The sequence below is a fragment of the Giraffa tippelskirchi genome, chromosome X, assembly GCF_054371585.1.
Source record: "Giraffa tippelskirchi isolate mGirTip1 chromosome X, T2T-mGirTip1v1.2.pri, whole genome shotgun sequence".
Classification (NCBI taxonomy): Eukaryota; Metazoa; Chordata; class Mammalia; order Artiodactyla; family Giraffidae; genus Giraffa; species Giraffa tippelskirchi.
Genome location: NC_137289.1, coordinates 60,464,715 through 60,489,787, shown reverse-complemented (window position 1 = coordinate 60,489,787; position 25,073 = coordinate 60,464,715). Strand labels below are relative to the sequence as shown.

General features: G+C 44.0%; 1 protein-coding gene and 1 non-coding gene across 3 annotated transcripts in view; one reads left to right on the top strand and one right to left on the bottom strand.

The window, feature by feature from the left end:
• The window catches only part of SRPX2 (sushi repeat containing protein X-linked 2), a 29,288-nt gene extending 9,243 nt beyond the window's left edge, over nucleotides 1–20,045 (top strand). For both annotated transcript variants that reach the window (XM_081567049.1, XM_081567050.1), the window contains exons 4-11: nucleotides 8,405–8,596; nucleotides 11,341–11,517; nucleotides 11,788–11,914; nucleotides 12,074–12,195; nucleotides 13,543–13,722; nucleotides 14,051–14,184; nucleotides 18,077–18,198; nucleotides 19,530–20,045. In XM_081567049.1, coding sequence (XP_081423175.1) covers nucleotides 8,405–8,596; nucleotides 11,341–11,517; nucleotides 11,788–11,914; nucleotides 12,074–12,195; nucleotides 13,543–13,722; nucleotides 14,051–14,184; nucleotides 18,077–18,198; nucleotides 19,530–19,710 — 1,235 coding nt within the window. In that variant the 3' untranslated portion in view covers nucleotides 19,711–20,045. The remainder of the gene's footprint in view (nucleotides 1–8,404; nucleotides 8,597–11,340; nucleotides 11,518–11,787; nucleotides 11,915–12,073; nucleotides 12,196–13,542; nucleotides 13,723–14,050; nucleotides 14,185–18,076; nucleotides 18,199–19,529) is intronic.
• Nucleotides 20,046–23,281: 3,236 nt separating this feature from the next.
• Nucleotides 23,282–23,353, bottom strand: TRNAH-AUG (transfer RNA histidin (anticodon AUG)). The gene has a single exon. It is a non-coding gene; the product is annotated as a tRNA-His (tRNA).
• Between the last annotated feature and the right edge of the window lie 1,720 nt (nucleotides 23,354–25,073).

Sequence of the window (25,073 nt, the reverse complement as noted above, 5' to 3'; positions counted from 1 at the left end):
AGCTCAGCCTTCCCATCTCTCAGCAACAGTGAACACATCTATCTCTTCTCACCCCACCTCCATCCTTGGGCACCATGACATTTCACTATTATGATCATGGCTGAGGCCAAGAAAGGAGATGGGCTCTCTAGTGGTGACAGGAGGGAGAGTGAGGCATTGATCTGAACTTCAAGTGATCATGATCTGTCTCCTGAGCTCCCAGACTACACCTCTAATTGCTGCTAAACACTTCCATTTGGAGATATCTAAAACTAAATTCTTTCATCTTCCCTGAAAAAAGGCTTGACATCTGGCCTTCACACTTTTGATAATGGTACCATCATTCTCTTCAAAATACCTTAACGTGACCTTTAACAGCCACCATCACCTTTAATAGCCTCCCTTTCTTCATCACCTCTCACCAATCATTCACCAAGAATTGTCATTTCTTTATTAATTCAAGTGATTAAAACTTTTATCACCTCACACATGGATAATGACAACTGCCTCCTAATTAGATTCTGTGATGCATGTTTCTCCCTTCCCCAAACCTACTGACCCACTGTGATCATTTTTAATAGAATTTGGTCTCAGTCTAGATAGTCTGACAACACATTATCCCTTCTCCACACGTGAAATCTATGAGTAGCCAGATTAATAGAGCTCTACTCTGTTTCCTGACTGTTTTGGTCCACACTGAGCTTTCCCTCATTTATTCATTCTTTCATTCATTTATTCAGCGACTATTTATTGAGTACCTACCATATACCTCTTCTGATATAAATTTTTATTATCTGGATCACTCATTTGGCATTTGTTATATACTGCCTCTTTGGTTTATTTTTTATTACCCTCAACCAAATAGTTCTCTATTTGACAGAAGGTGCCACGTATGACACTCCCATAGAGCTATGTTAAAAGTAGATGCTCAAGAAATGTGTACTGGCTGGTTGGAATTCTGGGAGCAAAAGCCAGATTGTAGTAGACTGTAAATGGGAGACGTAGATAGGAAAAAACAACAGATGCAGAAGGTACTTTCAAGGGGTCCAACAGCCCTGTGATTAATATTAATCTGCTTCATTGGTTATTTTTAAATGTGTATAAAGCCATTTAGAAAAAGATAAGCCACATGGTGGCCTTTGGTCTTGGGGGTCAAGTGTCTCATGGCTATCTTTGGGACTTAGTCTCAGGACATAAAATTAATTTAGTAAGGTTATCTATGTTGAGGGGGGAAGGGCTGCCAGGAAGGTACAACCTGAAGTCCCAGCGTTCCTTTTAAGGTCTTGTGATCTCATAATCAACAGCTCTGCCACTGCGGTGCTTAAAAGACTTTCTGTAGCTTGGGGCAGGCATCTCTACATGGCAGCTCTGTGTTGTTCCTTGAAATGGGATGAACCAGTGGTTCAAGGCCAGACACCGACACAGGGAATATCATTCCCATTCCCAGGGCTAGATATGTTTTACACATGCATCTTCATTTGATTCTCAAAACAGTCCTTATGAAACTGGTTTATTAGTCCCACTTTACAGATCAGGAAACAGCTCAGGGAAGTTCAATTTAGAGCATCACAGAGCTCAGGAGTGGCGGGGCAGGAATTCAAGTGCAGGAATGTCTGACTTCAAAGCCATGCTCATCCTATCTCTTTCATCGGAAATGTAGCCCATTGTGGGTTTTTTGTTTAGTTTTTTAAAAGGATGTTAAAAAAAATAAAAGTTAACCAATAAAAAGCACATCATTATTTTAGAGCAAACTGCCCACATACTTTGGTACCATTTTCACTAATCTTGAACTTACTCTCATTCTCTTAAACTGACTCCTAGCTTGGAGTCAGAAACGCTCCTCTGAGATATGTCCCAATCCTCTGGGCTACCACTTGCTCCCAGATTGCTACATCACTGGGCAAACTGGTAACTGCCTGTGTTATCTGATGATAATCATGAAGAAGGTGCTTTCAATCGTGTTGTCAGCACACTATTTTCTTTATAATCTCTAGAAAGAGATAGGTGAATTGCAGAGGCCACAGGCCTGAATTCAGACCCCAGCTCCTCTACCTTCCAGTAATTTTGACCCCGGACAGACACATATTATGTGCCAGTCACTGTGCTATGTATTTTATAAATATTATTTAATTTAAATACTTTTCATGCTTGCTCTCCAGTTGTTGACACGACCTCTAAAACACATTATTAAGTTTATTTTAAAAAGCGCTGGTGGGAACAGTGGACATACTCTATGTGATAAAGAGGAAGAGAAAATCAGACTTACTTTATATGTGTAAAGAAACTATTAACAGTAGTTCCCGATGGGGGACTAAGCAGGGATAGGTGGGGGAGCAGGGGTGGAAGGGATAATTTAACTGTATAACTTTTTATACTTTTGGGATTTTGAACCACGTGGTTATATTACCTATTCAAAAATGTAAATGTATACTTCAAAAGAGCAGAGCTTCACATGCTGCAATGACAGATACTGTGGTTAGAAAAAAATGGGTTTTACAGCCAGACAAATCTTGGGTTCACACCCCAGCTCTGCCCCGTACTTGCTTCGGGTTTTGGGCAAGTTACTTCCTCATCTGTAAAATAGCAATAAACACCCATGCACCTTTTCAGGGCTGTTGGGAGAACTATGTGAGATGATGGATGGGAAAATGAAAATATAAAGCATTGTGCCTAGCACACTGTAGCTACTCCATAATGACTAACACTTTTCCTACCACTTTCTTAGTTTCAGTTTTCCATCAGCATTCTTTGGGTACATTTGTTCAGCCAGTTTGAATCTCCATGACTGTACTGTCACGTCTCCTGTGTTCATCTCATCCACATTAATGGCATGAAGGGCATTGTTACATGCCTCACTTACTTCCACATAATGTACCCACCATTTCCCCTGTTCTACCAGTCTGGTGACCACACCCAAAAAGGAAATGAGGTTAGCCTTGAATTACTTGTTCTCAAGGTCACTTGGAGATCACGTTTCTCTTCCTTACCGCTCATAAGCCTGTGTTTAATTCTAAAACATTTTGCTATCAGTGCTATCAGTCTCACCAAGCAGCATACTTGAAATTTACCAACAGAGTACATCTTAAGTGTTCTCACTACCAAAAAAAATGGTAACTATGTGAGGTGATGGATGTGTTTATGAACTTGACTGAAGTAATCATTTAACAATGTATACATACATTAAAACATCACATTCTTCACCTTCGTGCATGCATGCTCAGTTGTGTCCAACTCTTTGCAACCCCACTGACTGTAACCCGCCAGGACCCTCTGTTCATGGGATTCTGCAGGCAAGAATACTGGAGTGGGTTGCCATTTCCTACTCCAGGAGATCTTCCTGACCCAGGAATCAAACCTGGGTCTCCTGTATTTGCAGGCAGATTCTTTACCACTGAGCCACCTGGGAAGCCCATTGCTCACCTTAACTATTTACAATTTATGTGTCAATTATACCTCAATAAATCTGGGGAAAATGAGAATCGGGATAGTGAATTTGCTCTTTCCAGCCTTCCAACATGTTCATTTTTTTTTTCTTTTGGTAAACTGTCATGCTTTATAGTTCTTTATTTTTGTCTTCCAGTCTTATTAAAATATAATTGACATACAACACTGTAAAAGTTTAAGGCATACAGCACAAGTTTAGTGAGCATCCATCATCTCATATAAATATATCATTAAAGAAATAGGAAAAAATGTTTTCCTTGTAATGAAAACTCTTAGAATTTACTCTTTTAACAACTTTCATATATGACACACAGCAGTGTCGATTATATTCATCATGTTGTACATTACATCCCTAGTACGTAATTATCTTATAACTAAGAGTTTGTACTTTTGACCACCTTCATCCAACCCCCTTCCCCACTTCCCCTGTCTCTGGTAAACCATAAATCTAACATGTTCTCTTTATGCCAGTATTCCTTCAGGACAGCAAATCTGAGCTTATTTATAAAAGCTAGACCCTCTATTACTGTCTCAGCATTTACCCTGAGGTTTATATTTCCCTTTACTATGCTTTCTTATTCTACCCATTCCAATTTTATGTGCATTTTTCTTGACAGAATATGGGTGAACAATAGAACAGGAGTGATTGTTGAGGTCCCAGCCTCAAATGTAAAGTCTTAATCATATGTGTTGTGACTGTATAAACAACAGCCCTGCAACTGTAGTGCTTAAGAAACTTTCTGTCATTTGGAGATGGTTTCTCCAGATGGCAGGTGTGTGTCACAGCCACAGGCTCAAAAATAGCACTGGAAGCTACAAGCCTGTTGTGGCTTAAAGGCTAGTTTTCTCACTGTCATCTCTTTTCATTCTCCAGCTGCCCTCAAACAGAGGCTCTAACTTTCTTTGTTCCTTTGGCTCCTCGTGACCTTTTTTCAAAGCCCCCTCTTTTTGTCTCTTAGGATTTCGGGACCAAATGAGCTCATATGGGGCTTTAGCTTTCCCAACCCCAGGCTAAGAAAGCTCTGTCATCCCATGTACCCATCCTTGGGCAGGTGGCCGTCTGCTTGTTTATATGTTCCCCTTTCAAATCTGAACCCACTGAAGAGTCATTATTTGTGTAGCCAATGAGGCGTTTTTATGATGCTTTTATGATCTAATGACCCTATTACCTTTTGTGCTCAGTATTGAACTGGGATCAGACTTTCCTTCCTAAACAGCCTACTTTGATATGCATTCCCTCCCTCCCTCTCTCTGGCTTACATCTTTGTGTTATTTTTAAACAATTATTATAAGTGTGCATCCTGTAAAATTCACTTTTTTGCTGTACAGTTCTATGAATTTTGACAAATGCATGGAGTCAGGTCACCAATACCACAGTACCAAAAATTTGCCAAGGGCTGCCCCTTTGAGGGTATCCCCACCTCTACCCCTGATCTCTGGCAACCCCTGATCTTTTCCAGTATTTCTGCCTTATCCAGAATGTCACATGCATGGAATCATACAGTCTGCTGTCTTTTGATTCTGACTTCTTTCATTTCACAAACTGCACTGGAGATTTGTCCAACGTGTTGGATGTATCAGTACTGCTAAACCACACCTAGTTTAAACATTCACCTTTGGAAGGATATTTGAGCTGTTTCCAAGATTTGACAATTATGAATAGAGATATTTTAAACATTTGTGTACAGGATTCTGTATGAACACGTATTTTTATTTCACTTTCAGTTCAGTCAGTTCAGTCACTCAATCGTGTCTGACTCTTGGCGACCCTATGGACTGCAGCACGCCAGGCCTCCCTGTCCATCACCAACTCCCAAAGTTTACCCAAACTCATGTTCATTAAGTCAGTGATGCCATTCAACCATCTCATCCTCTGTCGTCCCCTTATCCTCCCACCTTCAATCTTTCCCAGCATCAGGGTCTTTTCAAATGAGTCAGTTCTTCACATCAGGTGGCCAAAGTATTAGAGTTTCAGCTTCAACATTAGTCCTTCCAATGAATATTCAGGGCTGATTTCCTTGAGGATGTACTGGTTGGATCTCCTTGCAGTCCAAGGGACTCTGAAGAGTCTTCTCCAACACCACAGTTCAAAAGCATCAATTCTTCTGCGTTCAGCTTTCTTTATAGTCCAACTCTCACATCCATACATGACTACTGGAAAAACCATAGCTTTGACTAGACAGACCTTTGTTGGCAAAGTAATGTCTCTGCTTTTTAATAGCTGTCTAGGTTGGTCATAACTTTCCTTCCAAGGAGTAAGCATCTTTTAATTTCATGGCTGCAGTCACCATCTGCAGCGGTTTTGGAGCCCCCCAAAATAAAGTCTGTCACTGTTTCCACTCTTTCCCCATCTATTTGCCATGAAGTGATGGCACCAGATGCCATGATCTTACTTTTCTGAATGTTGAGCTTTAAGCCAACCTTTTCACTCTCCTCTTTCACTTTCATCAAGAGGCTCTTTAGTTCTTCTTCACTTTCTGCCATGAGGGTGGTGTCATCTGCATATCTGAGGTTATTGATATTTCTCCCAGCAATCTTGATTCCAGCTTGGGCTTCATCTATCCCAGCGTTTCTCATGATGTACTCTGCATATAAGTTAAATAAGCAGGGTGACAATATACAGGCTTGACGTACTCCTTTTCCTATTTGGAACCAGTCTGCTGTTCCATGTCCAGTTCTAACTGTTGCTTCCTGACCTACGTACAGGCTTCTCAAGAGGCAGATCAGGTGGTCTGGTATTCTCATCTGTTGAAGAATTTTCCACAGTTTTTTGTGATCCGCACAGTCAAAGGCTTTGGCATGGTCCATAAAGCAGAAATAGATGTTTTTCTGGACCTCTCTTGCTTTTTCACTGGGGTATATACTAAAGTGGGTTTGTGGAGTCACCTGGCAACTGTATACTTAATCTTTTTAAGAAACTACCAAATAATTTCCTGAAGTTGCTTCATCTCAGCAATGTATGAAAGTTCTACTTTTCCCCCATCTTCAGCAACACTTAGTATTACCAGAATTTTTTAGGTTTAGTCACCCTAATAGGTATATAATGATATTGTTTTGTAGTCTTAATTTGCATTTCTCTAATGACTAGTGATGCTAAACATATTTTCATGTACTTATTTTTCCATCACTATATCCTCTTCAGTGACATGTCCTCTCATATCTTTTGCTCATGCTTAGACTGGATTGTTTTCTATTTTTATTGTTGAGTTTTCCAAGTTCTTTAAATATTCTAGATACTAATCCTTTGTCTGATACATGGTTTGCAAATTTTTAGCCCCAGTTTGTGGTTTGTCTTTCGTTTATCACCAGTGCTTCCCACAGAACAAAAGTTTTTAATTTTGACAAGGTTCAATTTCTTGTTTTTTTAAAAAATTTTATGAATTGTGTTTTTGATATCATGTCTAAGACCCTTTTGTGTGTGCATGCTAAGTCGCTTCAGTCATGTCTGACTCTTTGTGGCCCTATGGATTGTAGCCTGTCAGTGTCCTCTGTCCGTGGGATTCTCCAGTCAAGAATATTGGAATGAGTTGTTATGCCCTTCTCCAGGGGGACCCAGTGATCAAACCCGTGTCTCTTATGTCTCCTGCATTGTGAAAGATTTTTGCTGAGCTGTGAAAGACATCTGCTGGGATTCTTGGCCTCCGGAGAAGAGGAATTCAATCTGGGGCCAGTGATGAGGCTTGATCGCTCAGAGCTTTGTGTGACAAAGTTTTATTCAAGTATAAAAGAGATAGACAAAACTTCTGACATAGACATCAGAAGGGGGCAGAAAGAGTGCCCCCTTGCTAGTCTTTAGCCAGATGTTTTATGCCTGTTAGAAAGCTATTAATCTGATAAGAGAGACATCTCAAGGCTGAGGGAGTTTCACCAGGACCCTCTCCCACAATATGCATTTTTGAGATAGGATGGCACAAGGTGTATCATCCCCCAGCCATAAAACAATTGATATGAATACTGGTTTGTTGAGCTATTATCAGCCCAAGGTTTGAGAAAAGAAAAAAGTTAGTTTTCAGTGGAACCATTTTGAAGAAAGGCAAATTCCAAAGCAAATACATAGTTTCATTAACATAGCTTAAGAAAAACATCTCCATAAGAAAAATGCATTGGTTAGCTCAAGGTTTGAGAAAAGTTAAGTTCAGGTGGAACCAGGTGCCATCATGGCAACACAGAATTTTAAGAGAAATCTCGTTTTAAGTTTGTATGGAGAAGGAAAAAATCTGACACTCATAGTTTGTTTCCTCCTGCTGCTTAAGGGAGAGAGAAAAAATGTCTGACACTTGCAGCCTATTTCCTCCGTTTGGAGACCCCTGGGCTTCCTACCTGTTACCCTCTCAATTGGCAGGTGGGTTCTTTACTAGTAGCACCACCTGCCCTTTGCCTAGTCCTAAATCCTAAAGACTTTTCTATTTTTTTCTAAAAGTTCTGTAATTTTACTGTTTTCATTAAAGTTCATGATCCACTTTGAGTTAACTTTTGTTAGGTGGCTCAGTGGTAAAGAATGCAACTGCCAATGCAGGAGACACAGGAGATGCAGGTTCAATCACTGGGTTGGGAAGATCCCCTGCAGGAGGAAATGGCAACCCACTCCAGTATTCTTGCCTGGAGAATCCCATGGACAGAGGAACCTGGTGGGCTACAGTCACACAGAATAGGACACGACTTAGAGACTGAGCACCCATACATGCACATGAGACATTTAAGTCGAGGTTCTTTGCTTTGCTTTTTCTCTCTCTCTCTTTTTTTTTTTTTTTTGCCTATGGAAGTTCAGTAGCTCCAGCATCATTTGTTCAAAAGACTATTTTTCCTCCATTAAATTATTTTTGTACCTTTGTCAAAAATAATTTTGCCATATTTGTGTGAATGGGCTCTCTGTTCTGTTCCATCAATATATGTGTCTGTCCTTTCACCAATACCACACTGTCTTGATTACTGTACTTCTAGCTTACTGTACTTCTAGCTTACTTTTCTTCTATTGCTACAGTCCCCCGATGGTGTTATACATTAAATATCCAGGATGGAGAAGCCACATGCTACTCACCGAGAGGAGGAAATTATCACAGCAGCCTGGGCACTCGTTGTGAGCTTTCCTGTGACCGGGGCTTTCGACTGATCGGACGGAGATCGGTGCAATGCCTGCCAAGCCGCCGTTGGTCTGGAACTGCCTACTGCAGGCGTAAGTGGTGTGCATGTATAGGCTGACATCTGCATGTGAGAGAGGCCAGCCAGCCAGCCACCCAGGGTATATGCTTGGAGGTATTACTATGCCCCCTGTCAAGTATAAATTGAAAATTTCCACAGGATCCCAACAGGGCCTTTCCCCATCCTAACATTCTAGCTCATGTTCTCTCTCTGTGACTATGTATCAAACAATAGGGACATTTTAATTTGCAACCAGGCTTCCCCAGTGGCTCAGTAATAAAGAACCTGCCTGCCAATGCCAGATACAAGGGTTCAATCCCTCAGTTTGGAAGAACCCCTGGAGAAAGAATGGCAACCCACTCCAGTACTCTTGCCTGGAGAATCCCATGGACAGAGGAGCCTAGTGGGCTACAGTCCATGGAGTTGCAAAGAAACTGGCGTGACTTAGCGACTGAGCACACACGCATGCAAGTAGCTACCAGCCCTCAGTCTCAAAGGGCCCAGGAGTGCATGGAAAGCTTACACCTGGGGACTGATGTGGGCTTAGGCCTTCCTCTGGAACTCTCAAGCATGTGCAGTCTCAGACTTTTTCCCACTTGTGGTAAACTACTGTACTTTTGGCCTAAGGTCATAGGCCTTGGCAGTGAAGCTAAAAGACATCTGCTAGTCTTCATTTTCTTCTGAAAGTCAAGAAGAATCTCTAAGGCTGGAATGTGGGGGTGCTAATACATACATTTCACATCATGTTCCCCTCAGCTCCCAAATCCTTACCTCTTATTGAAACCCTACAGCCAACCCTATTTTGGCAGCTAAGCTTTGCCTGTCCCTACATCCATTGCTGAATGCCATTTATAGAACACCCATGTGTGTGGGGCCACTTCAAGAGCCAATTCCTTAATTACCAGGCTGATTCTAGACTAACCAATGTGTGCGTGTGAATGGAGTGTAACGGGATGTAGAATGCTGAGCATTCAGCAAGAAATGGGGTTGTTTGGAGAAGATGCTGTGGAATAGGGGAGAGGTTTGGTAGCCAGAAAAAAGGAAGCCACCATACCCCTCCAGGTGACTATAAGCCATTTGTTATAGGACTCGACCCCATCATTTCCAAAATGAATTTGAATTGACCTTACAAAATTAAAATACGTTGAAAAATTAACATGAAACCAGTTAAAAGTTTGTGTTGTATGCGTGCTCAGTTGCTCAGTTGTGGCCAGCTCTGCGACCCCATGAACTATAGTCCGCCAGGCTCCTCTGTCCATGCAGTTTCCCAGGCAAGAATACTGGAGTGGGACTCCATTTCCTTCTCTGGGGGATCTTGCCAAACCAGGGATCAAACCTATGCCTCTTGAGTCTCTTGCATTGCCAGGCAGATACTTGACCACTGTGCCTGTTTAAACACTGAGTCTGACTTTGTACTTCCTCATAAGAGACACAGGGCAAACACTTTGGATCTACCATTTTTCACTGTCATATAATACTAAGAAAACAAAATCAACAGAAAGACAAACCTTTTTTCTTGGCCCTGATTTCAAGAGATCATTTTTGCTTAGGTCTTTATATAAAGGAAGCTGGAAAACATAAAAGGCAATCACCTTCAAGTCTGGTTTGAACAGGAAGCAAAAACAAACATAGTTTATAGAATCTTTATTCAAAGCTTCAATAATTGAAGTTAAGGAGGGTTAGAACTTAGACAACCTAAAGGAACATATGGCTGGCCTACTCCCTTCAGGTGTTGGGTATTTCATACTGGACTTCGGCAAGCACAAGCTTACAATCAATTCATGTGAGCTATCGCCACTTCTGGCACACGTAATGTCTAAAGCACATGCTGCTGCTGCTAAGTCGCTTCAGTCGTGTCTGACTCTGTGTGACCCCGTAGACGGCAGCCCACCAGGCTCCACCGTCCCTGGGGTTCTCCAGGCAAGAACACTGGAGGGGGTTGCCATTTCCTTCTCCAATGCATGAAAGAGAAAGTGAAAGTGAAGTCACTCAGTCGCGTCTGACTCGTAGCAACCCCATGGACTGCAGCCTACCAGGCTCCTCCGTCCATGGGATTTTCCAGGCAAGAGTACTGGAGTGGGTTGCCATTGCCTTCTCCAGTCTAAAGCACATGGACTCACCTTTAAGCAAATGCCTCCAAAGCTGTCCACCCCTCCCCACTGGGATTGGCCTGACTTGTACCCTCACCAGCACAGAGGACCAGTGGGCATGTAAGCAAGCCTCAGCTGAGGAGTGCTTGTGGTAGTACCAACATTATATTCAAAAAGGAGCCTTGAATTTGTTCAAAGGCATCTAGCATTTGTGGAACAAGAGAGGAAAACTATGAGCTGCTGAGGCCCTAAATAAGCCCAGAGATTTATATGCATTGTCTCTATATTTGGCGCAACAATCCTACTTCATGGTATACACGTTTTAGTGATGAAGACACTGAGGCTTGGAGAGATGATGTAACTTGCTCAAGTCACAGAGCTAGTTAAGCAGTGGAGCTGGGATCCAAACTGAAGTGCGTTTCTCAAATCCATGAACTTGAATGAGTAACTTCTTTGAGACCATCTCCCCACCTCTGCCCCCCAAGAGTACTATTATACTTCATAACATCAAAATAAGAAAGCAATTAGGAAAAAAAGGCAATCAGGCACAAAAATGTCTCAGCAGTTGGGCATAGGTTTCCCTGTATTTTCTGCTGTCTCTGACATGGTCTTCCATAGGCTAGATGCCTAGGCATTACTTCCACGTAGTCCCACAGGCCACTGAGCTTGCCTCCTGATTCTCTCTTAGAGATGAGATGCCATGCATTGCCATTCATCACGAGTGGCACCTACAGGTGCACAAATGGGGTGCTTCTTGACTCTCGCTGTGACTACAGCTGTTCCAGTGGCTACCACTTGGAAGGTGACCGCAGCCGAATCTGCATGGAAGATGGGCGATGGAGCGGAGGAGAGCCTGTATGTGTAGGTAAATGCTGGTCGCTCCCAGTTGTCCTGCTGCAAAGAGCCACCTGGCATTATGTCCACTGCAGAAGGCATCCCCACTAGCTGCAAAAGGTGGCACCCTGGGCACAGGCTTAACAAAGCAATTTCTTCCCTTGGAGTCGGGCCTCACAAGTTTCATTGAGCATCTTGAACTGCATCTTTTACCTACCCAGTGGTGTGGTATTGCTTCATGGGTTCCCTTCAGGGAAGGCAGGGGACCCATGAGTCAGCACTTGATTTCTGACCTTGGCAGACATAGATCCCCCCAAGATCCGTTGTCCCCACTCCCGTGAGAAGATGGCAGAGCCGGAGAAACTGACTGCTCGAGTATACTGGGACCCACCCCTGGTGAAAGATTCTGCTGATGGTACCATCACCAGGTGAGTCACAGATGCCGCCTATGCCTCCCCCCAGCTTCTCCCAGGCACTCAGGTAGCCCACACTGAACCACACAGACTGCTGGTACAGTGATGATGTACCCCAAACCCCAGTTCTAAGAGTTACTTTCCTCAGTGGCTCTCTCACCCTGTCCCATGTAGGTTGATACTTCGGGGCCCTGAGCCTGGCTCTCACTTTCCAGAAGGAGAACACGTGATTCGTTACACTGCTTATGACCGAGCCTACAACCGGGCCAGCTGCAAGTTCATTGTAAAAGTACAAGGTCAGAAAGAAGTTTTCAATTTCTGCATTGCTTATTATTGCTGCTCTTCCCTTACCCTCTAGATGCCCATCACAACCTTCTCCTCACTATGCCTGAAACAGACACCTCATGCAGATTGGGAGCAGGGAAACTCAAATTCACGAAATAGGTCATTCAGAAAGCCTGTATACATGTGCACACATGTTTCAGAAACTCTGCTCCCCAACAAGACTTTCTCATTCTCCTAAATCTACATGAAACCCACCAAGATACTCTGTATCCATTTCTTTTCTTGGTCTTCAAATTAATGATTAAAGTCAATCAGCCTTCATTCTCAATCTTCCTCCCCTGCTGAAATTGGTGGTACTGGCTGCTGAGTCTTGCTTTTTGTTTTGTTTTCATCATAAAATTAATTCATGCTCATTGTTGAACATATGGGAAATAAAGTAATACACAAACGGGAAAAAAAACTATTACTCTGTCACCCAGAGGCAATTGTTAATCTTTCGGTATTTTTCTTCCAGTCTTTTATTCACACATACTTTAAAAATACGTTAATTGAGATCACACTGCATATCCAATCTTAAGTCACCCCTTTTCACTTTTCATTAGAACACAAGTAAATTTCTCATGTTCTTTAAAGATTTTTCAGAAGTCTTTTAATGACAGTATAGTAATCTACTTCTAAGAATATATCACACTTTGCTCAACACTTCTCCTCCCACTGATGGATATTTTAAAAACTGTTAGTTGCTCAGTCATGTCCAACTCTTTGCTACCCCATGGACTGTAGCCCACCAGGCTCCTCTGCATGGAATTCTCCAGGCAAAAATAATGAAGTAGGTTGCCATTTCCTTCTGCAGAGAATCTTTCCGACCCAGGGATTGAACCTGGGTCTCCTGCATTGCAGGTGGATTCTTTATCTTCTGAGCCACCAGGGGAGCCCAGTGATATTTCATATTAAATGTAATTTATAAGGTGGTCATCTGTATGCAGAGTGTCCCCAAAGTCTGAAAACAAAAATGGCAATTTTTTTTTTACAGATTGCTAGTCTTTTGATGACTATATATATACTTATCCATGCTTCCACATTTTATGAACACTTTTGTCTACATTTCAGATTGAATTCAGAATGAATGACTTCTCTGTGTTGCCAATGGCCAGGACTAGAGGCAAATTTTTTTTTTTTTTAACTCCATAAGAAAGCAAAAATTTTGCCTCTAGTCCTGGCCATTGGCAACACAGAGAAGTCATTCATTCTGATTATCCTGGGTCTGCTGATCTAGAAAACCCAGCATGGGCTCCCTCTTAGCCCATTGTTTTCTACAAGAATTACCATAGCCCCTAACTTGAACTTCTCCCTGACAGTGAGACGCTGCCCAACTCTGAAACCACCACAGCATGGCTACCTCACCTGCACCTCAGTGGGGGACAACTATGGTGCCACCTGTGAATACCACTGTGATGGAGGGTATGAGCGCCAAGGGACCCCCTCCCGGGTCTGCCAGTCCAGCCGCCAGTGGTCAGGATCACCACCCATCTGTGCTCGTGAGTAAAACTAGGGAATGGGGAGAGTGGACATAATGATCAGGGTTTCTTTGAGGGGTCTCCCAATGCTTATGGCTCAGGGACCAAAAGCAATGCGTCTGATGTGGGAATGGAGGATTCTGTGATGTTTCAGAGCCAATGTTCCCCTCTAGCATACTCCACCTCCAAGAAAAAGGATTTAAAATCTCCAAGTGTTCTTTTAGGATTTCCCCCCAAGGAAAGGGTGAAACAACCAAAAAAGTTCAACCTGAAAGCCTCAGGATGTTGTTATCCATTCTGGGATGAAGGGACAGGCCATACTCTGACTGGCCATGTGCTTCTGCCCTAGCTATGAAGATTAATGTCAATGTCAACTCGGCTGCTGGCCTTCTGGATCAGTTCTATGAGAAACGGCGACTCCTCATCATCTCAGCTCCTGATCCCTCCAACCGATATTATAAAATGCAAATCTCTATGCTACAGGTAAGGGCCACTCGCCTAATCAGGGCTTAGCTCCTTTGCATTCCCCTACCCCACTCCACTGGGTTTCCCTGGTGGCACAGTGGTAAAGAATCCAGCTGCCAATGCAGGAACTGTGGGTTCAGTCCCTGGGTTGGTGAGATCCCCTGGAGGAGGAAACGGCAACCAAGTTCAGTATTCCTGCCTGGAGAATCCCATGGGCAGAGGAGCCTGGTGGGCTACAGTCCATGAGTTCACAAAGAGTCAGACACAATTTAGCAACCAATCAACAACAACAACCCCACTCTGTTACTCTCTTACTATGTCTCACTCAAAGACTTGCTCTTTCTACAGCACAAACGCTACTTTCTTAGATTGTAGACAACATTTGTTTAGTTTTACTGTAGACAAATTTAGCACAGTTTTCAAACAACTGTGTTTTTACTGAAAAGGCAGTGAAGTCACTGGCATGATGGGTTGCAGGAGGCTTGATGAAGGATGAAAAGGCAGTGTGGCAAAGCACTCCTGAAAGACTTGTAAGGCCTATAATCAAATGTAAATGTGGGGGATTAGTTATGTTTAAGTTTTCCAGGAATAATAACACTAACAAACATTTAGACAGTGAGGGCTGTATAAGGACCAGATATACAAGTTTGTGCTTTATACATATTCATTTAATTCTCCTAACAACGCTTATAAAATAGGTACCCTTACTATCCCCATATTTCAGGTAAAGAAACTGAGGCACAGAGAGGTTAATGATTTGCCCAAAATCACTAGCTAATAAATGGCTGAGCTGCGATTAAACCCAAGCAATCTGACTCAAGGATCTGTGCTCTTAACCACTACTAATAGCAGACAAGAAGGAAAAGTGTCATGATATTGCAAAGTAAAATGAGGGAATTGCATAAGGATTTTTAACATTCTACCAGATATCTAGTTAAAGCCAGTGTTAGGGAAGGAAAAGCAGAAAGGTCAGAGTAGATCTGACTATTGGGACTTTCAAAAAGAATAGGCTAGGTTCTATCACTATTCTATCACTATGTTGTACACCTGGAACTTATATAATATTGTAAATCAACTGTTTTTGTTGTTTTCATTGGCTAAGTTGAATCCAACTCTTTGCAACCCCATGGACTGCAGCACACCAGGCTTACCTGTCCTTCACTATCTCCCTGAGTTTTCTCAAACTCATGTCCATTGAGTCAGTGATGCCATCCAACCATCTCATCCTCTGTCACCTCCTTCTCCTCAATCAAAAAGGAGAAAAATAATATAATAATAAAAATAAAGAATAGACTAGGTTCTTGAAGAGAATTCAAAGTATGCCGACAAGACTCTGAGAAGCTGAAAGGGTCTGGATACCCAGGTAAAAGAAGAAGCTATTTAGGGGGTTTCTAAAGGTTGAGTTCTTATGAGTTGCCAAGTCAATATTCAGAAGGCCATGATGAAAGCAGCCATATCAAAAGAATGACCCTGAGTCTAAACCAAAAAGGACCCCATTCCTCCAGGGATCCAAAAAAGGCAGACAAAAGCAACCCCTCAGCTTGAAAAGAAAGCAGGAACAAGAAGAGGAAACAGCCAGGGAGGACTGTGACTTTGAGGCCAAGTCTGGAGGAGTAGCCCAAAGATTCAACAAGGGGCGGAGCACCAGGTAGTGCTCACTGCTGCTTTCAACCTTGCCCCAGGTAACTGGCTAAGAGGCATCCCTGCTGGGCAAAGCAGGACAAAAAACCGTGGTAAGGTTACAGGCTGCACTGCCTAGTGCGAGGAAGGCAAGAACGAGTCACGGAAAGAGCATTGACCCTATTTTGGGGAAATTCTGGAGACCAAGAGAAGGCTGTAGCCATGTAGCCTAATGGCAAGGAGCACAGAGGCTTCCCAGGTGGTGCAATGGTAAAGAATCTGCCCGCCAATGCAGGAGATGCAAGAAACACAAGTTTGATCTCTGGGTCCAGAAGATCCCCTGGAGAAGGAAATGGCAACCCACTCCAGTCTTCTTTCCTGGGAAATCCCATGGACAGAGGAGCCTGGTGGGCTACAGTCCATGGGGTCACAAAGAGTCAGACATGACTGAGCGACTAACACACAAAGAACTTATGTAGCTTCCAGTTATAAAATAAGTAAGTCCTGGGGCTGTGATGTACAGCATGGTGACTATAGTTATATATTTGAAAATCGCTAAGAAAATAGATCTTAAAAGTTCTCATTGCAAGAAAAACAGTTGTGACTGTGTGGTGGTGAATGTTAACTAGACTTATTGCAATGATCATTTAGACAAATATCAAATCATTATATTGTACACCTGAAACTAATATGTCAACTAGTATCTCAGTTTTAAAAAGAACACGAAAAGATGCTCAACATCACTCATTATCAGAGAAATGCAAATCAAAACCACAATGAGGTACCATCTCACACTGGTCAGAATGGCTACCATCAAAAAGTCTACAAACAATAAATGCTGGAGAGGGTGCGGAGAAAAGGGAACCCTCTTACCCTGTTGGTGGGAGTGCAAACTAGTACAACCACTGGGTAGAACAATGTGGAGATTTCTTAAAACTGGAAATAGAACTGTCATACAACCCAGCAATCCCACTGCTGGGCATACACACTGAGGAAAGCAGGATTGAAAGAGACACATGTACCCCAATGTTCATTGCAGCACTGTTTATAATAGCCAGGACATGGAAGCAATTAGATGTCCATCAGCAGATGAATGGATCAGGAAGTTTTGGTACATATACACAATGGAATATTACTCAGCTATAAAAAGAATGCATTTGAATCAGTTCTAATCAGGTGGATGAAACTGGAGCCTACTATACAGAGTGAAGTAAGTCAGAAAGAGTAACACCAATATGGTATATCAACGTATATATACATGGAATTTACAAAGACAGTAATGATGACCCTATATGCAAGACAGCAAAAGAGACACAGATGTAAAGAACAGACTTTTAGACGATATGGGAGAAAGTAAGGGTGGGACAATATGAGAATAGCACTGAAACATGTTTATTACCATATGTAAAACAGATGACCAGCACAAGTTCGATGCATGAAGCAAGGCACTCAAAGCCAGTGCTCTGGGACAACCCAGAGGGATAGGGTGGGGAGGGAGGTGGGAGGAGGGCTCAGGATATGGGGACATATGTGAACCTGTGGCTAATCCATGTCAATGTATGGCAAAACCCACCACAATATTGTAATTAGCCTCCAATTAAAATAAATAAATTAAATTTAAAAAATGAACAGGGGCTGTAGGCTGAAGGAAGAGGCAGCACTAGAGCAAAAGCAAGACAAGGATTTAAAACATATCAGTAAATAAACAATTGGTAACCCTCCCCCCAAAATAACTTATGTATTTAAAAATCTATGCGAAACTAAGCAAGGAGAGATGATGTTACTGTAATTTGTCAATTACATTTCTCTTTTCTATCCTACATGATATAACTAATCTCTACACTTCATTAGAATAAAGGAAACACTGTGAGGGTAAGTGGGCTTCCCAGGAGGCACTAATGGTAAAGAACTCACTTGCCAGTGCAGGAGACATAAGAGACACGGGTTTGATCCCTGGGTCGGGAAGACCCCCTGGAGGAGGGCATGGCAATCCACTCCAGTATTCTTGCCTGGAGAATCCAATGGACAGAGGAGCCTGGCAAGTTATGGTCCATAGGATGACAAAGAGTCGGACAAGTCTGAATCGACTTAGCATGTGCACACACACATTGGGGCAAGTGCTTCAGGAATGACAGAGGAAGGAGGTGGTCGAGCCCCTCATGTGATGGTTCGTGAAGAAGCCCCTCCTTTCCCACACTGCCTCGACAAGATCCCAAGAGGAATCAGTTAAGTAGCCTTAGGTTTGGGTTTGACACCCTATTCAGGAAAACCTTCTTCTCTCCCCTCCCAGCAATCCACTTGTGGACTGGACCTGAGGCACGTGACCATCATTGAGCTGGTGGGGCAGCCACCTCAGGAAGTGGGGCGCATCCGGGAGCAACAGCTGTCAGCCAATATCATTGAGGAACTCAGGTCCAGACTGGAGGGCAACAGGAAGGGAGTGGGTAGAAACCTTAGGCAGGACATTGGCCACAAGAGAGTTGTGGGGAAATCAGCAAACATTATTCTCTTGGGGAATTGCTTGTGTTTGAACTCTTTGGATGCATTAGGTAAGATCAGATAGTGGCAGGGCATCAGAATCAAGTGACGGGGTGTTTTTGAAAATACAGATGACCAACACAAACCACCTCAGGACTGTGCTTTTATGAGGAACCTCAGGTGACCCTGAAGCACAGCCAGGGCTGAGACATAGACTCAAACATGACTCAGATAAGCCTTTGATCCTGTCACCTGGTGGTCATATCCTTTTGCCTTCAGTCTGCAAATGAGCAAAAAGTATCTTTAGTCACTGAAATCTGAATCATACCCATCTGCCCCTTGGGGAGGAGAAGACCATAGGGAACAGGTGGTAGAAGTTGACTTTTCTCATTATCTATCTGTTATCACCCTCCCAATCCCTCCACATATACTCAGAACCAATAAAGCCATCACTCCTCTCTGTCCCATAAACAATATCTGCCCTTAGGGATTAATCTCAGGGGAAGAAAGATTCAGTCCCAGGTAAAGACTGGGGCTTCCCTGGCGGCTCAGTAGCAAAGTCAGTGGTAAAGAATCTGCCTGCTTATGCAGGAGATGCAAGAGGCTGTGGATTCAATCCCTGGGTTGGGAAGATCCCCTGGAGAAGGAAATGGCTACCCACTCCAGTATTCTTGCCTGGAGATCCTGGTGGGCTACAGTTCATGGGGTCACAGAATAGTCAGACACAACTTAGTGACTAAACAACAGCAACAAGAGGAAAGACTGGAAAACACCCAGAGGAAGGAGACTGCAGACTTGGTGATATTGATCAACCTGAACGTTGACCAGGTGATATTGATCAACCTCAGGGCTGCCATGTTTGGTTGTGCAGGCTATGCTTGTCCAGCTCTGGGAAGCACTGGTCACGGCATAGTGCCCGTGACTGGTGCTCCCTGGAGCTATTATGTGCAGCCTGCATCGCTGTATGTGATAGCCCTGCGTAAGGGGGCCTGTGAGGCAAGCACAGCTTGGTAGTAACAAAGCTGTTCCATCTGGGGTGAGTAAGGGACAGCTTAACAGAGCTAGACATGTCGGGGCAGCAAGACTAAGGTGTGAGCAGAGAAAAATAAAGGGGCTTGAGATAGGTACTGGAGGGGATGGGGCCAAGGGATTCGGTGGGGAAAGAATTAGTCCATCAGTGGAGCTGTGAAAGATCAGAGAGGACTAGAGTCTGGCAGGATGATGTCCAGACAAGGTCTCACACGTCTCTGGGCTCATTTCTCTAGGCAATTTCAGCACCTCACTCGCTCCTACTTCAACATGGTGTTGATTGACAAGCAGGGGATTGACCGGGAACGCTACATGGAACCTGTCACCCCCGAGGAAATCTTCACGTTCATTGATGACTATCTACTGAGCGATGAGGAGCTGATCCAGCGCCGGGAACAAAGAGATGTATGCGACTGAACTTGAGTTGGAGCACGGTTGAGGTCAAGGGAAAAGGTTCCCTGGTCAGCCAAAACTGGGGCCTAATCAAAGGAGAAAATGCTTTCCCACAGCTCTGAGGAAAGGACTCTCAGGTGGGTGAGGTTCCCTGATCCTGGGACATTTCCAGACACCTTTCTAGGACAGCGTAATAGTTTCCTCAAGCAAGTCTCTGCTTTAGGTAGCACTGGAAGAGCATAAGAAGCTAGGGAGGGACTGAGAACAGGCCCTGGGCAGCAGCTTGTGGATAGAAAGTCTTGCTTCTGCCCAACTCTCCAAAATCTTTCAGAGAAGTAAATTCTAAATTCACTCACTAACCGGCTGTGTTGTAAACGGTCCTTCTACCCTGAGGTGACAGCAGAGGGCAGCACCATCACAACAGACAACCAGGACACCATCAAGAGCGGCTGGATCTTCCTCACAGGTTAACTGTGGGGTTGGAAGTGAGCCAGAGCTCCATAACATTCTTGTTTGCCCTTCTCCCTTGTAGGATGTTGGGCTACAAATGTTAACCATCTGTTAACCATTCTGTTAACCATCATCTCACCTAAGAGTTAGCAGACCACTGCAGTTGGGAGGGAGCTTGGGGTGAAAAGTCAGACTAGAGCAGAATGCTTTCTCCTGCCCCTCCAACTAGCTCATAGGCCACAGTCTCCTTACTGAGCCTTCAGTGCTGCCCCTTCCTCAAAGAAACCCCCAGCTTGTGATCCAGGAAACCTCAGAACCACCAAGTGGAAACTACATCATGGAGAAGGAAAAAAAAAAGACACCATCAGCCGCATGCATAACTTATTAACACTTTGAAGAGATGAGTACAGAGCAGGCAAGAGTTACAACAGCACAAACACAAGCACTAAGGGGGCCATGAGTACATTTCCATTAGGAAATGTGAGTTATCTGGGATCTTGTGAAGCAGAGCAATGCTCATGCACACTAACCCTGCTCTGGCTTGGGCCACACTCAAGCGTGCATAGTGTTTGAAGAAAGGCAGTCTTCCCTAGGCTGCTGGGAACCTTCTTTTCAACACACGTGGAAACAGTGTCAGGTTAAGACTCAGAAGCCGTTCACCTTCCACCTTACCCAGGGGGTAATTACTAGGAAATTAGAGGGGAAGAGGAAGCAGGCTAGATTGAGAAACAGGACTAAAAGGCTCGAGCACTGACTATGTGCCAGGTGCTGTCCTGAACACGCGCATCTGACTGAAATCCTCATAAGAACATTTTAAGCTAGGTCCTGTTGTAGGCCCATTTACACATGCAGAGATGGAAGCACAGAGAGGTCACGCAACTTGCCTAAGATCAAACAGCTCAGAAGTTGAGGCACAGAGAGGTCAGGAAAGTTGCCTAAGATCACACAGCTCAGAAGCAGAAGTACAGAGAGGTTACCCAACTTGCCAAAGATCACAAAGCACATAAGTGGAACCACAGGGAGGTTAGGCAAATTACCTAGGATCACACGGGGAGAAATGGAAGCACAGAGAGTTTCACAAATAGCCTAAGATCATGCAGCTCAGAAGTAGAGAAGTGAAAGGACAGAGAAATCAGGCCACTTGCCTAAGATCACACATTACAGAATTAAAAGCACAGAGAGGTCAGTCAACTTGCCAAAGATTACAAAGCTCAAAAGTGGAAGCATAGAGAGGTTACACAACATCTCTAAGAACACACAATGCCCAGTGGAGGCAAAGAGAAGTCAGGTAACTTGCCTATGATCAAACAAATCAGAAGCAGAAGCAAAGAGAGTTCAGGCAATTTGCCTAAGATCAAACAATTCTCAAGTGGAAGCACAGAGAGGTCACGAAAATTATCTAGTATCACACAGCTCAGATGTAGAAGCACAGAGATGTCAGGCAATCTGATTAATTTCACACAGCTGTTATATGGAGGCACAGAGAGGTTAGACAACTTGCCTAAGATCACACAGTTCATAAGTGGGAGCTCAGAGATGTCAGGCAACTTCCCTAAGTTCACAACCACAGAAGTGGAAGTGCAGAACGGTCAGGAAACTGGCCTATGATCAAATAGCTCAGAAGTGGAAGCACAGAGACTTCAGGCAACTTGCCTAAGATCACACAAGAGAGAAGCCGAAGCACAGATATGTCTGGAAACTCCAATCATCACACTGCTCAGAAGCAGAAGCACTGATAGGTCAGGCAAATTGCGTAAGATCACACAACACATATAAGGAAGGACAGAGAAGTTATATCACTTGCCTAAAATGACACAGCTCATCAGTGGAAGCACAGAGAGGGCAGGCAACTTGCCTGAGATAAAACAGTTCAGAAGTGGAAGAACAGACAGATCGCGATACTTGCTAAAGATGACACAGTTCACAGATAGAAGCACAGATAGAAAGTCAAACAACATTACTATGATCACACGCCTTTAAGTGGAAGACGAGGAAAGCTAGGCAACTTGCCTAAGTTCAAACAGTTCATACATAGAAGCACAGAGAGGTCACACAGTTTGCCTATGATCACACAGTTCAGAAGTGGAGGCAAAGAGAGATCAGGCAACTTGCCTAACAACACACAGCTCACATGTGGAAGTACAGAGAGGTCAGCCAAGATACCTAGTATCACACAGCTCAGATGTGGACTGCAGAGATGTCAGGACACCTACCTAATTTCACACAGCTAAAATATCAAGGCACAGAGAGGTTAGGCAACTTGCCTAATATCACCCAGGTCAGAAGTGGAAGCACAGAAAGATCAGGCAACTTACCAAATAAAACAACCACAGCAGTGGAAGCACAGACAACCAGGAAACTGGCCTAAGAAAAAACAGCTCAGCAATGGAAGCACAGAGAGGTCAGGCAACATACCTAAGATAACACAGCTCAAGTGAAAGCACAGATATGTCAGGCAACCTGCATAGATCACAGAGCTAAGAATTTGAAGCACAGAGAGGTTAGGTAACTTGCCTCAGGTCACACAGCTCATGAGGAAGCACAGAAACGTCTAGCAACTTACCTAATTTCATATAGCCTAGACGTGAAAGCATGGAGAGGAAAGTCAACTAGACTAAGATCACAGAACTCAGCAGTGGAAGCTAGAGAGGGCAGGCAACTTGCCTAAGATCACAGAGCTTCAGTGGAAACCCAGTGAGGTTAGGCCACTTGCCTAAGATCACACAGCCCACAGGGAAGCACACAGAGGTCAGGCACCTTGCCGAAGATCACACAGCACAGACGTGGGAGCACAGAGAGGTTAAACGACTTCCCTAAGAAAATCACACACTACAGACGTGGAAGCACAGAGAGGTCAGGCCACTTGCATAAGATAACACAGCTCCTAAAAGGAAGCAAAGCGTGGTCAGGCAACTTTCCAAAAATCAAACAGGTCATTAGTGGAAGAACAGAGATGTCAGGAAACTTGCCTGAGATCACGTGGCTCAGATGTGGAAGCACAGAATTGTCAGTGAGCGAGTGAAGTCGCTCAGTCGTGTGAGACTCTTTGCGACCCCATGGACTGTCGCCTACCAGGCTCCTCCATCCATGGGATTTTCTGAGCAAGAATACTGGAGTGCATTGCCATTTCCTTCTCCAGGAGATCTTCCCGACCCAGGGATTGAACCCGGGTCTCCTGCATCATAGGCAGACGCTTTACCGTCTGAGCCACCAGGGAAGTTTTCTCAGAATTGTCAGACAACCGGCCACATTTCCCACAGCTCAGATATGGAAGCCCAAAGATGCTAGGCAACTTCCTTAATTAACAAAGGTCAGAAGTGGGAGCACAGAGCGGTCAGTCCACTTGCCTCAGACCACACAGACATCAAGTGCGACCACAGAAAGATCAGGCAACTTGTCTACGATCACAAACACAAACGTGGAAGCACAGAACGGTCAGAAAACTGGCCTAGGATCAAAGAGCTCAGACGTGGACCCACAGAGAATGCAGGCAACTTGCCTAAAGTCATACAGTTCAGAAGTGAAGGAACAGAGAGGTCAAGAAAATTGCCTAAGATGACACAGCATGAAATTCAAACCACAGAAATATCAGGCAACTTACCTATGACCGCACTGCTCCTGAGTGGAAGCCTACAAGGATTGGCGATGGGCCTAAAATCAGATGGCTCAGGTGGAGGCACGGATCTGTCATGATTCTTGCCGCAGATCACACATCTCATACTTGGAAGCACAGAGATGTTCAGAAACTTGCCCAAGATCACCCAGGTCAGGTGTAAGCGAGTATAGGTCTCGAAACGGGCACAACTTCATACAACTTAGAAGAAGAAGCACAGAGATAAGAAGTGTGTGCGTGACTTAACAAAGATCACAAAGATAAAAAGTTGAAACAGAGAGTGGTCAGACAACTTGCCTAGTTAACACAGCTCTGAAGAGGAAGCAGGGAGAGGTCAGGCAGTCTCGCTAAAATCACCCAGTTCAGATGTGGATGCACAGAGAGGTCAGACCACTTATGGAATGACACAGACATCAGAAGTGGAAGCACAGAGAGGTCAGGCAACTTGCCGAAGATCCCACAGCTCTTAGTTGGAAGCACAGAGAGGTCAGGAAACTCGGCGACGATCACACATCTCAGAAGTGGAGGCACAGAACATTCGTCACCGTGCCTACCAGCACACAGCTCCTAAGTCGAAGCACAGAGAGGTGAGGAAATGGTCCTAAGATCATGTAGCTCAAGCTAGAAGCATCGAAGTCAGGTAGTGCGGCCTAAGATCAGAGAGGTCTTAAGGGGAAGCACAGAGAGGTTAGAAACTTTACTGAAGAGCACACAGCTCAGACCTAGAAGTGATGTCAGCGACATTGCCTGACCTCTCCCTGCTTCCTCTTCAGAGCTGAGTTAACTAGGCAAGTCGTCTGACCACTCTGCTTCCATAAGGGAGCTCTGTGATCTTAGGAAAGGTGCCTAACATCACTGCTCTTCCAATATTTGAACCGTGTCATGTTTTACATTTTGCCTGGCCTCTCTCTTCTTCCAGGTATGCGCTGTCATATCTGAGGGAAGTAGGGCTAACCTCTCTCTGCTTCCACTTTTGAGCTGTGTGATAGACAGGATAGGCAACTTGTCTAAGATCACACAGCTCCAAAATGTAAGGGCAAAGAGGACAGGCAACTTGATAAGCATCACAAAGCTCAGAAGAGGAGGCACAGCCAAGTTAGAAAACTTCCCTAAGATATGACAGCTCCAAAGTGGAAACACTCAGAGCTAGAGAAATTCTTTACGGTCACCCAGGTCAAATATCGAAGCCTAGAGAGGTTAGGTCACTTTCCTAAGATCACAGAGCTCAGTTGTAGAAGCAGAGTGGTCCGGCAACGTACCTCAGAAAACACAGATCAAAAGAGGAAGCAGAGAGAGGTCATGCAACATACCTAAGATCACACAT